Raw genomic sequence first — 16,875 nt, forward strand, 5'->3', positions numbered from 1 at the left:
TGGAACTGAAGCATTTTTAGGCTTTAAGAAAGATAACTATACTAACCTCTAGTGTCAACAGAATGTAGCGAAGGCTATGAATGATAGACTTCCTGATGATTCCGGGGGAAGGAAAGTAAAGACTTTCTCTAGGGCAACACGAGAAGGTATGGCTTTGTGAAAAGAAGGCCATATTTGTATGCATATATGCTGTGATGGAGATGTAAGTACATGCTACTGAAAATTTTATCTGGGCGAGATGTTTATAGTATGCTATTTTATTTTATTCTTTGGCTTTTTGAGACAGTCTCATGCAGCCCAGGCTGGTCTTGGACTTGCCAACCCACCTTTCTTCCACCACTTCCCAAATGCTAGGTCTACAGGCGTGTGGTACCGTGCCCAGCTTACAGTATGCTATTCTAAATCTAAACCAAAGATATCTATCATCTATCTACCTATCTATCTATCTATCTATCTATCTATCTATCTATCTATCTATCTATCTATCTATCATCTATCTATCTATCTCAGCAAGCACTGTGGGGAAGTTGCTATCATACAAAATTAATTCCTATCATCATCTTAGTGCAGTGAAGACAAAGCAACTCACCTGCTGGCCATCTGTCTTAGTCCTGTGCCAGCGTCACCTAACTGCCTCTCCCACCAGATAATGTGCTGAAGCTGAAGAAATGCCCTTCTCTGGCTCCTACCTCCACCTCCTATTTCTCTCATCAGTGCGAACTCTCTACTCCTCCCTCTTATCTCCCATCCCTTCTCTTCATGATTTAGTGAAAGTATTGGCTTCTGTCATGTAGAACAAACAAAACCTACAGCAAAATGTTTTAAAGGACAGATACACTGATTTGGGATGGTAAGTGAGCTTGTTGACTGTTCACTCATTGTGCTTTAAAGGCTTTAATTTACAGTAAAAATAAAAAGGATTTGTTCAACACTGAGCACAAGGAGTCAGCTTTGAAAACTGTTAAGAGGAGAAAAATGCCAGACTCATTTTGAATTTGAACTTAACAACCAGGACCCTGATTTACCTGCAGCAAGAATGATCACAACTTTCTTAGAATGATTTAAGAATTCCATGGAGACATTTTGTCCAGACCTCTTTGTGGGCCTATCTCTGCAGGCCTTAGAATCCTCCTAACACGGCTTATCAGAGAAGATTCCAATTTAGAGCAGCAAAAGTCTAGTGTCTGATATCAGCACTAGCTCTTTTTTTTTCTTTTAAAGAGACATGATGTTTTACTGTGCTAACAGTTTTGAAAGGTCTTACGTTTCCAGTTAACACAGTGCTTTTGTGAAAAGGGCTCTGAAAAGCATTATTCGGGTGGAAGTGCATCAAAGGGGGCTAAAAAAAGAAGTTTGCCGATGTAGCGATTGGAGGCAGCCTGTGCTGACAGGTGCAATTATGACCAAATAATTGAATCTTTCCAGAGAGATAAGGTGAGATAAAGCAATAGTTGTACTCACATCGGGAACCTGTTCATAATTAGATACCCAGGAGTCCAGCTGTGGATGTAAGGACCTAGGGGTCTTGGTCTGCTTTATAGGTGGGGCATAGCAGCAGGCAGCATTTATACTTTGTAACAAAAAGGAAGAAATAGTATAACTTCAGCCTAACAGACCTTGACTGGTAGAAAGGTTGGAGAAGAGGCTTTGCAGTCTGCGTTCTCCTCACTCTGTTCACCCTGAAATCTCTCAGCCTCTCCAAAGCAGAGGTTAACTCCAGCTTTCAAGTCCTTCAGTAAGAAACTAAAGGAGCCAGAAATTTTCATAGTTATGAACTGTTTTTCTTGGGAGCATTAAAAGTCTTGTTTTTGCACATTGGCTAGTGTTTCCAGGCACTTCAGATCCTGTTGTCGACAAGCTCCTTAGCCACAGACAATGGGAGATAGATTAATACAGAAGTTATCTTAGACAATGGTCCAGCAAAGTAATAAAGAGAATCACCTTGTTCCTGGTCTTGCACTGTAGGACTAGAAAGTTCTGGCCCTGGTAGAAATGAGGGTATTGTCTACATGGCATCCACACTTTACTCAGGAGTCTCGGGGACAGGCATTCACAGGGTTTTTGCATGGAGATGGAGCTGAGGGGAGAGTGCAAACTGTTGAAATACAGAAGAGTCATTTCTTTTAACAACAGGCCAAAGGGCATCCCAAACCTTCCATGAATAATTCTGTTAGATACCTTGCTTTAGGCTTTCATTTTTTAATGAAACAATATTCTGCTATATTTTATGTATTTATGTATTCTGCTATAGTTTATGTGTTTTTTTCTTCCAAATTCATAATTTCTTTTTTCTCCTATGTATAGGTGGAAAATCTTGTCACTGTGATGCTGGTAGATGTTCTTAAGTTAGCTAGGCTTCTGATAATGATGTTTTGATTTGGAATCTAAGTGAAAGCTATTTTATACCCTAGAGAATTGGCTCTTTAATGTCTTTAGACATCTTAGTGCTTTCTTTTATTTCTATAGCCATCACCTTTTATTTATTTATTTAACCAAGTTTTTGGATTTCATTCCTTCCTGGGTAGATGGAAGACTGTCTTTCTGCATTAAGCTTTAAGATTATTTGTCAAGCTCACAGGTGATTCATTATCACCCAAAGAGTCAACCTCCTTGACATGCTCTGTTCTCTTATGTTATGAAGCACCTAGTGCACCTGCCCATGATGAGCATACACTGCAATCATCATTGGCCCCCTTGCTCACTGACCCTATGAGCCAAAACCGTTTTCAGTGTCTTCCAGGAGCTAGCCATCTGCTCTGATGTGGAATTATTGTTACAGTATTTCTTCTAGGAGCAGTAGGCATAACTTTAGTATTTACATCAAAGGCTAAAATGAGGACACCTGGAGTTTTCCACGGGAGGCCACTTGACCTTAATTCCAACAGGGTACAAGCTGCATAAGCTCTTAAAAATTCATCACAAGAGCGGCTTTATAGATTCCACTCCAAGCATGAAAGTATTAAACCTGTAATTAAATTAAATGCATGTGGAAGAGTAATTAGTTACCTATTAACCTTTCATTCTTGCCTTTTTTTAGTCCCCAGTTTCATGATGTAATTTGAGTGGAATTCAACTTACACAGCTCAAAATCGCATAAACACATTCAGCTTTAGTTTTAAGCCATAGTTACTTACAGCCTGCCAGGGGATCTTCTAGTGTCATTTGTTGTGAGAATGGGCCTCAACCCTGGCTATATCTCATTATCACCTGGGGAGCTTAAAAAAGGGATGCTCAGGCCAATCTCAGGGAACCTAATTGAATTGGTTTCAAGTGGGGCCTGGTGACTTGGTATTTTTAAAAATCCTCCTCAAGTGATTTTGAAGGCTGAGAACTAGTGAGTGACAGGAGAAAGGACTCAGGACATACTAATTCTTTTTTTCTTGTGCTAACCATCTTGGTTAAGCTCTCCCTACACCTAAACCATGCCACCTTCACTCATGCCCTATCTGCAAACTAAAAGAACAAAGTTTTGATTCCACTAAATTTATTTCAAATTTTGTCTTTCTTTTACAAAAATTATGACCTTAGAAAACATTATTTAGTTTACTGAATTTTAGTTTCCTCACTGGACAAATGGGTTTCATGAAGCCTCCTTGAAAGTTAAGGTTGAATTACAAATACAATATTAAAATTCTCAAGTATTGTATTTAGTAAATGATAGCTCAGTATACTTGTTTTCTTTATCTCCCTTTCTCATTTCATCTCAGATAAGTGCAAAGCTTTGATAACATTTAAATCCTCCTTATGCTATATAATTCAGTGACTCTGATTCCCTCCCTAAGCAATATGACTACAAAATAAACTGTCATAGGCAAAGAAAGCTCTTGCCAGGGAGGCAAGAGGGTCTTTGAGAAACCCACCTGGAGATTCAGGCTGGGATTTTTTTTTTAAAAATTTTTATTTATTTATTTGAGAGCGACAGACACAGAGAGAAAGACAGATAGAGGGAGAGAGAGAGAATGGGCGTGCCAGGGCTTCCACAGGCTGGGATTTTTAATGAGTCCCATGAGTGGGTGGCTAGTTTAGCCAATTTGTCTTGACTTCAGTTGTCTGGAGTCAGGATCTCTGGAAAAGGGCAATCTTCCCAGGAATTTTAATTCTCTTGGAAGAACTCTCTAAGGGGTTAGAGATAAAGAAACACTAGATCCTTCTGACATTTCTGACTTGTAGAAGTATAATGACTTAGGTTTTCCCCTATAGACCTAAGGACAATTGCTACATTTAGCCAAGAAAAATCTATTACTTTGGGGTCTGGTCACCCCTAAGCTGACTGGCCAACTTTTATCTCCTGTCACTATGATCCCCAGTGCTGTGGGGGCAGAGAGAGAGAGAGAGAGAGAGAGAGAGAGAGAGAGAGAGGGAGACTGATTACTGGGACTCTCTAATCATCCAGCCTTTCCAAAAACTGGTGAGTTCTAGGTTCAGTGAGAGAATATAGAGGATATAAAGTGGAAAAGTAATAGATAAGGACAGCTGGTGTCTTCCTCTGGCCTCTGCCCACGTGTACATGGGATGCAGGGAGCTGATAAAAGTGACCAACGACAATGCATAAATGGGAATGTTTCAATAAAACTTTTTTCATGAAAACAGGCAGTGTGCCAAACTTGACTACTGCAGTTGTCCATCCTGTTCTTTTGGTTATTGTGCTAAGGAATTAACTTTAATTTCTAAGGTTTTCTTGAGGATGAAAAGATGTTATGTGTAAGATAGAACACCATGAGCTCTGCGCATAGTAAACACTTGACAATAATAGTGGCTTGCTGAGATGATGGGGTGTGCTTGTGACCTCAGCACCAGGGAGGCTAGAGGTGGGAGGATTGCAAGTTCAAGGCTAACCTGGGCTACATAGCAGGGCTTTGCCATCTCAAAACAAAATTAAAAAGCAACAACCTCCCCCATAAAACAGTTACGGATTGGGATGGAGAGATGGCTTAGCAGTTAAAGAACTTGCCTGCAAAGCCTAAAGATCTAGGTTCCATTTCCCAGAACCCATATAAACCAGATGCTCAAGGTGGCACATATGTCTGGAGTTTGTTTGCAGTGTCTGGAGGCCCTGGCATGCCAATTCTCTCTCTGTCTCCCCTCTCTCTAATAAATAAATATATTTTAAACATCATACCTTTTTATTTTATTAAAAGTATATATCATTTGCCTTGAGCTGCCATTGATGGTGAAGATGTATGTGGATTTCAGAGGTTCAAAGTGATTGCCACAACAAGGTGACTTTTAGGACTTTAAGCCTTGTTCTATAGTTCAGTGTCAAGATTTTTATGTAACATGCCTTTGTCATGTTTTTGTTTTCCTCAGAGACACATGCCATGAACTCTTGGGGCATGTTCCACTACTTGCAGATCCCAAGTTTGCTCAGTTTTCACAAGAAATTGGCCTGGCATCTCTGGGAGCATCTGATGAAGATGTTCAGAAACTAGCCACAGTGAGTTAATGTTCACCTCAAAAAATTGTTTACAGAAGAAGAAGGGTTGAGGGGATGGGGAGGGGGGAAAAGGAAGGGTAGCTGAAGGGAGGGTGATCAAAAAGCATTATATACATGTGTGAAAGTGTAACAATGTAAAAAGCAATTTACATGAAAATTGTCAATGAAATTCTTATTAAAAAGTAATTTGTGGGCTGGCAAGATGGTCTAGTGGTTAAGGTGCTTGCCTATGAAGCCTAAGGACCCAGGTTTGGTTCCCCAGTACCCACATAAGGCAGATACACATTTTTTTCTTTTTACTTTTTTTAAAATTAGTTTTCTATTCAGCAAATACAGGCAGTTTGGTACCATTATTAGGCTCATCCATGACCTACCCCCTCCTCATTGGCCCCTCCTTGTTGATGTATATGGGTCGTGCATTGTGGGGTTAGCCCACAGTTATGGGTATGATAAATGTCTCTGTATATCATGACCCAACATGTGGCTCTGACATTCTTTCCACCCCCTCTTCTGCAAAATTTCCCTGAGCCATGCATGTGTCTGGAGTTTGTTTACAGTGGCTAGACGTCCTGGCCCAACCATTTTCTCTCTCTCATAAATAAATAAATAAATAAATAAAGTATAAAAAGTGGTTTGCGAATTCAAAAAACATTATTCTATGTTCACTTATAAGGTAAAGAAAATTTCATAGTCATTAACTGTGAATTAGAGGCCAGTGTTCTGGACAGAGAGTGCATGGCTTCACCCTTCCTGTGTTGGCATTTGGAAAAAGCAATGAACTTATTAGCTTATTATCTACTTGTATTTTATTCTTGTTGTTCAGGGATCAGCTAGACACAAAGAGCTAGTCAATATTTTGGGATTGGAAGTCATATAATCTCTGTCATAAGTACTCAGTTTAGCTGCTATTGTACAAAAACAGCCACAACACCCCCCAAAACAAATAAGTGAATGAGTATGGCATGTTCCAATAAAACTGTATTTATAAAAGCTAGAATTGGGTCAGATTTGGCTTATGGGATATAGTTTGCTGCATCCGATGGAAATATTCGTCATGACAAAGTAGAACTATACCTGGGATTAGCTCTAGTTGATAGTATAGTCAGAGATGTGATAGGAGATAGCAGTAAAAAACTCAGACTCAATAGTTATTCTAAATACATAACCAGAAAGATTAAATAGGTGTTATGGAGCTGGGTGTGGTGGCACGTGCCTTTAATCCCAGCATTTGGTAGGCAGACATAGGAGGATCAACATGAGTTCAAAGCCACTCAGAGACTACATAGGGAATTCCAGGTCAGCCTGGGCTAGAGTGAGACCCTACCTCAAAAAAAAAAAAAAAAAAAAAAAAAAAAAAAAAAAAAAAAGATGTTCAGATATCAGTAACATTCTTCTAAAAACAAGTGATATAAGAGGAAAGGAGGGGTATTAGATTTATATAAAAGATGTTAAAGAGTCAGACCTAGAAAGCTTATATACCTGATTTTAGCCCCATTTCAGAGCCCAAGAAAAGAAATAAGTTTAGTAAGGTCAGTTACTGTGGTAGACAGCCTCAGTTCACTGGGATGAACTTTCAAACCAGGCACAGTTATAGAAGAAGGTATACTTATTGAAGCTTTCAGATCCAGGGAAGTCCCATAATGGCACAAGAAACTGGCCCACTTTCACAGGTCCAAGCAGAGTGAGAGAGAAAGCCACAAGCTACCACTAAAAAGGAAGCTCAGGAACCCCAGCAGAACTCAGGCACTTTGCCTATCTTTAGACTGGAACTCCAAATTCACCACTACTCCTTAGGCTTGGACTCTGTGGTCTTCCCATTGACACCACCTCCACCCAGGTGGCTGCAGATCTAAATCACAAGGACCAGACAGCTCATATGAGCAAGGCTACCAGGTGAAGAAAAAGGCATCTTTGATTGTGTGCAGTTGATACAGACACATATTAATGGCACATTACATATTCTTACTCCCAATAAGAAATGAGTTTTATCTTGCACTTCTTTTTTAATGTATATTTTTATTGACAACTTCTATACTTACAGATAATAAATCATGATAATTCCCCTTTTCCCCACTTTCCCCTTCACAATTCCACTATCCATCATACCCCCGCCCCCTCTCTGTTAGTCTCTCTTTTATTTTAATGTCATCGTCTTTTCCTCCTATTAAGAAGGTCTTGTGAAGGTATTGCTAGGCACTGTGAAGTCATGGATATTGAGGCCAATTTCTGTCTGGACAGTTGCACTGTAAGGAGCCATACTTTTCCTTTGACATTCTTTCTGCCACTCTTCTGCAATGGACCTCTAAGCCTTGGAGGATGTGATAGAGATGTTTCAGTGTTGGGCACTCCTCTGTCCCTTCTTCTTAGCACTGTGTTGCCTTTTGGGTCATTCCATTGGTTATCCCCATATGAAAAAAGAAGCTTCTCTAACCAAAAGTGAGAGTAGCATTAATATCTGAATATGAACATTTCGTGGAGTGCTTATAGTGAAGTTTGGTGAACATAATATATGCACTTAGCCAGATAAGAGCAGGCTTTATACCCCTAAGGCTCATGACCTCCCCTGCCATAGGCTTTTGATTAGATTTTCAGTACCAGGCATGTATTTCCTCCCCTAGAGCAGGCCTTCAGTCCGATTAAAGAGCAGTTGTTTCCCCCCAGAACAGACATGCCACTCTTGCACTTGTTTGGTCATTTGGTCTGTCTGGCCAAACTTGAGGCTTCCAATATCCACTGTTTTTTTTTTTTTTTTAAACCACTGATGACTTCTTTCTCCCATAGGGCTACATGCAGTACAGCTTTTTCTAGCTTTCAGTTGGCTGTTCTATAGGGAGAAAGTTTTCAGCTCAGCCCCAGTTTAATTTCTCAGTGACCTTGCTGCCCAGTCATGTGGAATCTTCAGCATTAGGGTTTTGCCATCTGTTTCTTGTGTGAAACCAAGGGCCTTGGCAATAGCCTATAATGTTCTGGAGGCAACATGGACCTCCCTGGCCAACAATTCACTGGAAGGTATCCCATCCCTGGCACTGAAAATTTTCTAGTATGGCTTCTGGATGTGCCATTATCCAAAAACCAGATTTTCATATGTCTTGTTCAGAATATCCTGAATTTTGATTGACCTTCCTCCCACCCTTCTTTTCTTTAATCTCTTCCCATTGCTTTACTTAGGCCATTCCACTCCCTGTAATCTGTTCTACTTACATATATATAATACCATCTCCTTCCTCCCTTTTAGCCTTTTTTTTTTAGCTTACTGGCCTCTGTTACCTATTTTTGGTTCCAGTTCACACACAAGTCTAAACATTTGTAGCTAGGATCCACATATGAGAGAACATGTGATGTTTGGCTTTCTGGGCCTGGGTTACCTCATTTAGTATAATCTTTTCCAGATCCATCCATTTCCCTGCAAATTTCATTTTTTTTCTTTTATTTACTGCTGAATAGAACTCCATTGTGTAAATATACCACATCTTTGTTATCCATTCATCTGTTGAAGGACACCTAGGCTGGTTCCAGTTCCTAGCTATTGTGAATAGAGCAGCAATAAACATGGTTGTGCAAGTATCTCTAAGGTAGTGAGAAGATCATTAGGTTATATATCTAGGAGTACTATAACTGGATCATATGGTAGATCTATTTTTAGTTGTCTCAAAAACCTCCACACTGATTTACACAATGGCTGTACCAGATTACTTTCCCACCAACAGTGTAGAAGGTTCCCTATTTCTACACCCTTGCCAACATTTATTGTCATTTGTTTTCTTGATAATAGCCCTTCTGACGGGGGGGGGGGGGGGGGGGGGGGAGGAGGGGCGGGGGGATGATGGTATCTCAAAGTAGTTTTAATTTGCATTTCCCCAATGACTAAGGATATACAACATTTTAAAAAGATGTTTATATGCTATCTGTATTTCTTCTTTTGAGAACACTCTATTTAGTTCCTTAGCCCATTTTTTAATTGGGTTGTTTATTTCTTATTGTTTTGTGTTTTTAGTTCTTTATATATCCTAGATATTAATCTGTTGTCAGATGTATAGTTGGCAAGGATTGTCTCTTATTCTGTAGGTTGTCTAATTGCTCTATTCACAGTGACCTTTGCTGTAAAAAAGCTTTGTAATTTCTTGAGATCCCAGTGGTTGATTAGTGGTTTTATCCTGAGCAGCTGGGGTTATATTCAGAAAGTTGTTGCCTATACCAACATGTTAAAAGGTTTCCTCTGCTTTTTCCTCTAGCAGTTTCAGAGTTTCAGGTGTGATATTAAAGTCCCTGATCAAGTTTGGGCTTGATTCTTTTGTATGGAGAAAGACAAGGATCTATTTTCATTCTTCTATATATAGATATCCAGTTTTCCCAGAACCACTTGTTGAAAAGGCTGTCTTTTCTCCAGTAAAATTTTTTTTTTTTTGGCATTTTTGTCAAAAATCAGATGGCTATAGCTGCCTGGATAACATCTGGGTCCTCTATTCTGTTCCATTGATCTATGTGTCTGTCTTTGTGCCAGTACCATGCTGTTATTATTACTATGGCTTTATAATATAATTTAAAATTGTGTATGGTGATACTACCAGATTTTTTTGTTGCTCAAAATTGTTTTAGATATTCGAGTTTTTCTTTGTGCTTCCAAGTAAATTTTAGGATTATTTTTTCTATTTTGGTGAAGAATGCAATTGGAATTGTGATGGGGGTTGCATTAAATATGTAGATTGCTTTTGGTAAGATTGACATTTTCACAATATTGGTTCTTCCAATCCAAGAACATGGGATGTCTTTCCATTTTCTAGTGTCTTCTGTAATTTTTTGTTTGAGTGTTTTAAAGTTCTCATTGTAGAGATCCTTCATTTTCTTGGTTAGGTTTATTCCAAGATACTTTTTTTTTTTTTTTTTTTTGAGGCAGTTGTGAATGGGAGAGATTCCCTGATTTCATCCTCTTCATTATTGCTGCTAGTATGTAGGAAGGCCACTGATTTCTGTGTGTTTATTTTGTATCTTGATACATTGCTAAAAGTGTTTATAAGCTCTAACAGTTTGCTGGTAGAATCTTTAGGGTCCTTTATGTATAGAATCATAGCATCTACCAATAATGATAACTTGATCTCTTCCTTTCCAATTTGTATCCCTGTTATGAGTGTCTCTTGCCTTATTGCTATAGGTAAGACTTACAGTACTATATTAAATAAAAGTGGGCACAGTGGACACCCTTGTCTTGTTCCTGAATTTAGTGGAAAAGCTTCAAGTTTTTCCCCATTTAATATTATGTTGGCTGTAGGTTTGTCATAAACAGCCTTTATTATGTTGAGATATGTTCTTTTCCCAGTTTGTGTAGGGCTTTTATCATAAAAGGATGTTGGACTTTGTCAAATGCCTTTTCTGCATCTATTGAGATGATCATGTGATTTTTGTCCTTCATTACATTTAGATAGTGTATTACATTCATTGATTTGTATATGTTGAACCATCTCTGCATCTCTGAGATAAAGCCTACTTGGTCCCGGTGAATAATCTTTCTGATATATTCTTGTATGTTGTTTGACAATATTTTGTTCAGGATTTTTTTTTTTTTCAAGGTAGGGTCTTACTTTGGCTCAGGCTGACCTGGAATTCACTATGTAGTCTCAGGGTGGCCTCGAAATCTCGGCGATCCTCCTCCCTCTGCCTCCTGAGTGCTGGGATTAAAGGCGTGCGCCACCACTCCTGGCTTGTTCAGAATTTTTTTTTTTTAATTTTTTATTTAATTATTTATTTATTTATTTGAGAGCCATAGACACACAGAGAAAGACAGGTAGAGGGAGAGAGAGAGAATGGGTGCGCCAGGGCTTCCAGCCTCTGCAAACAAACTCCAGACGCGTGCGCCCCCTTGTGCATCTGGCTAACGTGGGACCTGGGGAACCGAGCCTCGAACCGGGGTCCTTAGGCTTCACAGGCAAGCGCTTAACCGCTAAGCCATCTCTCCAGCCCTTGTTCAGAATTTTTATAACTATGTTCATGAGAGAGATTGGTCTGTAATTTTCTTTTGTTGTCTTTGTCTGGTTTTAGTATTAGGGTGATGCTGGCTTTATAGAAAGAGTTCAGTATTATTCCTTCCTATTCTATTGTATGAAAAAGTCTGGGAAACATTGGTGTTAGTTCTTCCATGAAGGTCTGGTAAAATTCACCAGTGAATCCATCTGAGCCTGGACTTGTTTTTAGTTGGTAGATTTTTTTATAACTATCTGGATCTCTGTACTTGTTATAGGTCTATTTAAATGGTTTATCTCATTTTGAGTTAATTTTGGTAGGTCATATAAATCTAGGAAATCATCTATTTCTTTCATATTTTCTAACTTAGTAGAGTATATAATCTTAAAGTATGTTCTTATGATTTTTCTGAATTTCTTTGTTATCTATTGTAATGGTGCCTTTTTCATCTCTAATTTTATTAATTAGTGTCTCTTCTCTCTTTTCATCAGATTTAATAAAGGTTTATCAACCTTGTTTACCCTTTCAAAGAGGCAACACATTGTTTTATTGATTTTTTTTGTTTCTATTTCATTAATTTTGGCCCTAATCTTTCTTATTTCTTCCCATCTACTGATTTTTGGTTTCCCTTCTTCTTCTTTTTCCAAGGTCTTAACAAACAAACACTATTAACCCTTAAGTCTAATAGTGTTTGTTTGATGAAATTGGGAGCTCCCATGTTAGGTGCATACATGTTTAGAATTGTAATATCCTGTTGAATTTTCCCTTTAATCAGCATAAAGTGACCTTCTTTATCTATTCTCACTAATGTTGGTTTGAAGTCTGTCCTGTTAGATATTAGGATAGCAACACCTGCTTGTTTCCTAGGCCCATTTGCTTGGAATACTGTTTTATATCCTTTCACTCTAAGATAGTGTCTGTGTGTCTGTCTTTTATGGAGAGATGAGTTTCTTGGAGGCAACAAACACAAGGATTCTGCCTTTTAATCCAATCTGCAAGCCTGTCTTTTGGTTGGGGCATTGAGGCCATTTGTATTAAGAGCTATTATTGAAAGGTATGTATTGGTACTTGCCACTTGCCAATTCTTCTTGTTTTGTAGTGCTTCCTTTTCCTCCTTTCCACTCTTACATTGTTTTTCAAATATGATTTATTTTTCCTTGTTTCCTCATATGTGTGCTTTCCTTTCTCTTCAGTGTGGAGAATCCCTTCAAGCATTTTCTGTAGAGCTGGCGGGGTTGTAATATATTTCTTTTGCCTGTTTTTTTGTTGTGGAATGTCCTTATTTTTCCATGAATTTGTATGGATAGCTTTGTTGGGTAAAGTATTCTTGATTGACAGTTGTTGTCTTTCAGAACTTGGAATACCTCATTCCAAGCCCTTCTGACTTTTAAAGTTTGTGTTGAGTAATCAGATGTTATCCTGATGGGCTTGCCTTTATAAGTGACATGTTTTTTCTAACATATTTCCTTTGGTTTGTGTGTTTGGTAGTTTAATTATAATATGGCAAGGGAAGGTTCCAGGTTCTGTATGTTTGGTTTCTAAATGCTTCCTGTACCTGCATTGGTATCTCTTTCCCAATTTGGAGGAAATTTTCTTCTGTGATTTTGTTTAAAATGCCTACTATGCCTTTGGAGTGAAATTCTCCTTCTACTATTCCCTGAAATCTTTTTTTTTTAATTCCTTGAATTCTTATGTTTGATCTTTTTATAGTGTCCCAAATACCTTGAAATTCCTATTCATGCCTTCCTATTAACTTGTCTTACTCTGTATTGGGCTATATTAGATCTGTCACCTGGTCTTCTAGTTTAGGTATTCTGTTCTTGCCTTCATCCATTCTATTGGTGAGACTTTCTACAGAGTTTTTTTTTTTTTTTTTTAAATTTGACTTGCTGTGTTTTTCATTAATTTTTTTTTTTTTTTTTTGAGGTAGGGTCTCACTCTAGCCCAGGTTGACCTGGAATTCACTAAGGAGTCTCAGGGTGGCCTCGAACTCATGGTGATCCTCCTACCTCTGCCTCCCGAGTGTTGGGATTAAAGGCGTGTGCCACCATGCCCGGCTTTGATATTATTTCTGATTGGTTTTTCTTTATTATTTCTATTTCCTTATTCCTTTCTTGTATTGACCTCCTTATTTCATTTAATTCGTTTCCTGTGTCTTTGATTCCTTTGGTCTCCTCTTTGATTTCTTTGAGCATAGTTATAATCATTCTTTTGAAATCTTTCTCAGGCATTTCCTATTAGCCAGTCTCATTGGAAGTCATTTCTGATGGATTTGAAATTTTTGGTGGAATTATATTGCCTTTTTTTTTTTTTAGTTTCTTGCATTATAATGTAGAGATTTTTACAACTGGAATTAATATGATGCTCAGGTTTCTTACTTGCTGTCAGTATTCTTAGATTATCAGCCAACCTGATATTATATATCTTCAGGATAGGAGCCTAAATTCTAGGTGTAGCTCTTAAAACACTCTCAGAGTAACCACAAAAGTGACCCTAGGTGTTGGGTTTACCTGCTATGTGAGTATTCTACTAGGCTGGGTGGAACAAAATACAGGAAAATTATAAAATTTAACTGAACAACATACACATTCAATGAAAACCAGCACACAGTATTTATGCAAGAGTAGGTATTAAAACAAAGAGATCCTCTAACAAAGTCAAAGTCCATAGGATGTGTGTTGCCCCATACCCTTAATCCTTTCTACTGGGAGGATGAGGTTTCTGGTCTGTAGAAGGTTCCAAGGTTAGCTGGTGACTGAGTGAGACCCTGCCCCAATGAATGACAGAAGAGGAGAAAAAGACACTATAAATGAGGAAGCAACATGTGACAACCCTCAAATATAACTTATTTAAGAACGGAAAATCTGACCATTCATCAGATTTAACACATAATTTACTGACATGGAAGGTGACTTAGCACTTCTGATGCCAGCCTATATACCAGGCTTATTTGGTGGGTACTGAGCTGGTGTAAGCCCAGTTACCTTTTGGGATGGCTTTGGTCTCAGCTGTGCTGCCGCCCACTTGGGTCCCTCTTTGCTACACTGTGGGCTCAGGTAGGCTGGCTCTGTTGGTGGGTTGAAGCTCTGATCCCTGGTGCTCTGAGCTGTGTAACTGAGTTCCCTTCCCCAGGTCTCTGTTGGGCGCTGGCATTTGCGCTGGCAGTGGGGGGAGGGGAGGCTGTGGATGTTGGCTGAAGTTGTACTACTGGTGCCTGTGATCCTCTTCCTCACTAGCTGCTCTGCAGGTCCCTGCTGTACTCCTCTTCAGGTTTCTTGAGCTTGCAAGGAGCCTGGTATGCGTGGAAAATTCCCTCACCTGGCTTTTTCTGTGGCTCAGGCAGAGCCTGGGGACCATGGCCATGCGGACCTGGTGCCACCACTGCTGGAGCCGCTTCTGCCTGCTTCTGTGGGCTCTAGATGCTCTGGATCTCTCCTCCTTCTCTGCTGTAGTTGATAATTTCTTATACACCTTCATTTTTTAGTAGAAGAGTGTATTTTGCTATTTTCTTTTCCCTCTCTAGGCAACTTTGGCATGGTTACTATGCCATCATCTTAACCAGAAGTCCCACCTTAGACTTCTTAATTTTAGTATAGCTTCTGTCTCTCACTGTAAAATACTTTTATCCATTTATTTGCAAGCAGAGAGAGAGGGAGAGAGGGAAAGAGGGAGTGAGGAATGGTAAGGAGACACAGAGGGAGGTAAGGAAAGATAAAAATAAACAAAGAGAGAGAGAATGAGCGAGTGGGTATACTGTTAGAATTTGGGATTGACCAAAGCAACATGAGGAATGAAAAGAAAGAGAGAAGAGCCAACCTCAACACCACAGACTTTAAGGTAGTACACAGAGGGGCAGCCTTTTCCCATGGGAAATGAGAATGGTAGCTCCCATGAGTAGTTGATTGGGAGTTGTAAGGAGTTAGGGTTCAGGACAGCCCAAGATGGGGGCAGTGGAGGTAGGGCTAAACAAACTTTAGGTTGTCTGTATCCACTGTTTACTTTACTGTGGGAGTGAATAATGGGAAAAATGAGCCTTTTGTTTTCTGATCATCCACTGAGAGGGGATTGGGGCGTTTTCCTAGGCGGTCTGATAACTCCAAGAGTCTGGCTATCTTCAAGCTAGTAAGTTTTATGGTCCAAAAGAATTTACTAGTGAGGTCAGTGATTCATAAACTTGTCACACACCAGGTCATATTGCTACTGCAAACAAACTCCAGATGCATATGCTACTTTGTGCATCTTGCCTTATGTGGGTACTGAGGAACTGAACTCAGGCTGGTAGGCTTTGCAAGAAAGTGCCTTTAACTGCTGAGCAATCTCCCCAACCCTATTGTATACTTTTTTTGTTTTGTTTTTTGAGTTAGGGTCTTTCTCTAGCTCAGGCTGACCTGGAATTAGTCTCAGGCTGGCCTTGAACTCACAATGATCCTCCTACCTCAGCCTCCTAAGTGCTGGGATTAAAGATGTGTGCCACCATGCTTGGGGGAGGGGGAGATAATATGGGCATGCCAGGGCTTCCAGCCACAGCAAATGAATTCCAGACACATGTGCCACTGTGCATCTGGCTTTATGTGGGTACTGGGGAATTGAACTCTGGTTGTTAGGCTTTAAGGATAAGCATCTTAACTGGTGAGCCACCTCTCCAGCCCCTGTTTCCTACTTTGTTAGAAGTATTAGACTGGTGAAATATTTCTCTTCTAAAAAGAAACCATGGTGGAGCCTGGCCTATCTGGCTCATTTATGATTACTTTCCCATATCCCAAGACCCACACCTATAATCAGCTTCTGTGAGGGCCATTGATTTGTTCTGGGGACTGGGGCATGGATATCTTTGGAGCATTATGCTTTGTTTTTACATTTATACTTGCTAAAAAATTTTAATATTTAGGTTTTGAAACATCTGTGACAAGGGTCACAAATGTTTGGGATGAGTAATCCTATTTTAGGAACTTACATATCTTGGTGTAATTCCTATATACTTGACTTTGGATTGTCCTAGCTCCAACAGCTAAAACCACTTCCATTTTGTGGGGATCATTAGGTCTCTGTCATATGTTTCTCTTTTTCTTTTTCCTGTTCTCATTGTCTTTTCCTCCTTTTCTGCAAAAAACAATTCAAGTTAACCAGCATTATTTAAGTGGTTATAGAATGTCAGGTACCATGAGGGAGTGGCAGAAAGAGAAGTCACAAAGCCACAGGAAACCCAGATCAGTATAATTTGCTCTCTGTATATGTAAACAGAAACATGGGATAGGTGGATTTAAGGCCAATCTGTCTCTGCTGTGGGAGAGTTCTGGGTTCATTGTTGGAGACTGGGATCCAAAGGCATAAGCTAAAAGAGATAGTTTTCTCTTTATATGAAATGATGGCAGACAGATGATGGGGGATCAAGGGTCCATGGCGGAGGACAAGCTGCTTGTAGTCTTTCAGTGGTTTTGACAGTTAAAGTATAAAAATAGACAAGTCACAGTATAAACTGACAAAGA

General features: G+C 39.4%; 1 protein-coding gene across 1 annotated transcript in view; it reads left to right on the forward strand.

Annotated features, from left to right (window-relative positions):
* Tph2 (tryptophan hydroxylase 2) overlaps positions 1-16,875 on the forward strand; it is a 132,410-nt gene that overhangs the window by 73,987 nt on the left and 41,548 nt on the right. Inside the window, exon 9 of the mRNA XM_004650111.2 lies at positions 5,308-5,434. Coding sequence (XP_004650168.1) covers positions 5,308-5,434 — 127 coding nt within the window. The remainder of the gene's footprint in view (positions 1-5,307; positions 5,435-16,875) is intronic.

The sequence above is a fragment of the Jaculus jaculus genome, chromosome 6, assembly GCF_020740685.1.
Source record: "Jaculus jaculus isolate mJacJac1 chromosome 6, mJacJac1.mat.Y.cur, whole genome shotgun sequence".
In the NCBI taxonomy this organism is placed as follows: Eukaryota; Metazoa; Chordata; class Mammalia; order Rodentia; family Dipodidae; genus Jaculus; species Jaculus jaculus.